Source organism: Opisthorchis viverrini (assembly GCF_000715545.1).
Source record: "Opisthorchis viverrini unplaced genomic scaffold scaffold23241, whole genome shotgun sequence".
NCBI classification, from domain to species: Eukaryota; Metazoa; Platyhelminthes; class Trematoda; order Opisthorchiida; family Opisthorchiidae; genus Opisthorchis; species Opisthorchis viverrini.
In genome coordinates, this window is record NW_008766339.1 from 1 (window position 1) to 474 (window position 474).

The 474-nt window shown below is 41.1% G+C and overlaps 1 protein-coding gene across 1 annotated transcript; it reads left to right on the forward strand.

Annotated features, from left to right (window-relative positions):
• Positions 1 to 103: 103 nt before the first annotated feature.
• Positions 104 to 295, forward strand: T265_16289 (hypothetical protein; the record flags this gene model as incomplete). Its single annotated transcript, XM_009179886.1, has 1 exon — positions 104 to 295. A coding segment is annotated over one exon (192 nt), but the record flags the coding sequence as incomplete, so codon positions are not given.
• Between the last annotated feature and the right edge of the window lie 179 nt (positions 296 to 474).

A 474-nucleotide genomic window follows, 5' to 3' on the forward strand; every position in this document is an offset into this window, starting at 1 on the left:
AAACAATAGTTTTGTTTTCTTCCATTTTGGCTGCGGCTCTCAAACTACAACCATATCAATTTATTTGCACTTTGTTCAACTCCAGTACATAGCTCCTCTATCCATGATTTTCAGTTTACGTCACTTTCGATGGATTGTTCCAGCCAAGGGCGAAGTTCGTCTGAAGCTTCGATTTCTTCCAAATCGCATCGGACAATTTGATCAGGTTCTGAATTTTGAACTTCTGGGAACAAGACGTGTTTATCAACTTTACTTACATGGGGAATGTGCGCTACCGAACATTTGCCGCGAACCATGGTAAGTGTCTCGGGATTTTTCACCTCAAATTTGTTTGCGGCTGGTTAATTGACGACCTCATAGATGAAAGTTTTACTCGTCTTGTGAACTTATCTCTCTTCTGAGCTGCTTACAGATTGTTGGTCGATTGGCTGCGCTTACAAGACAAGATCTCAGTTGAAGACTTCCAAATCTGAA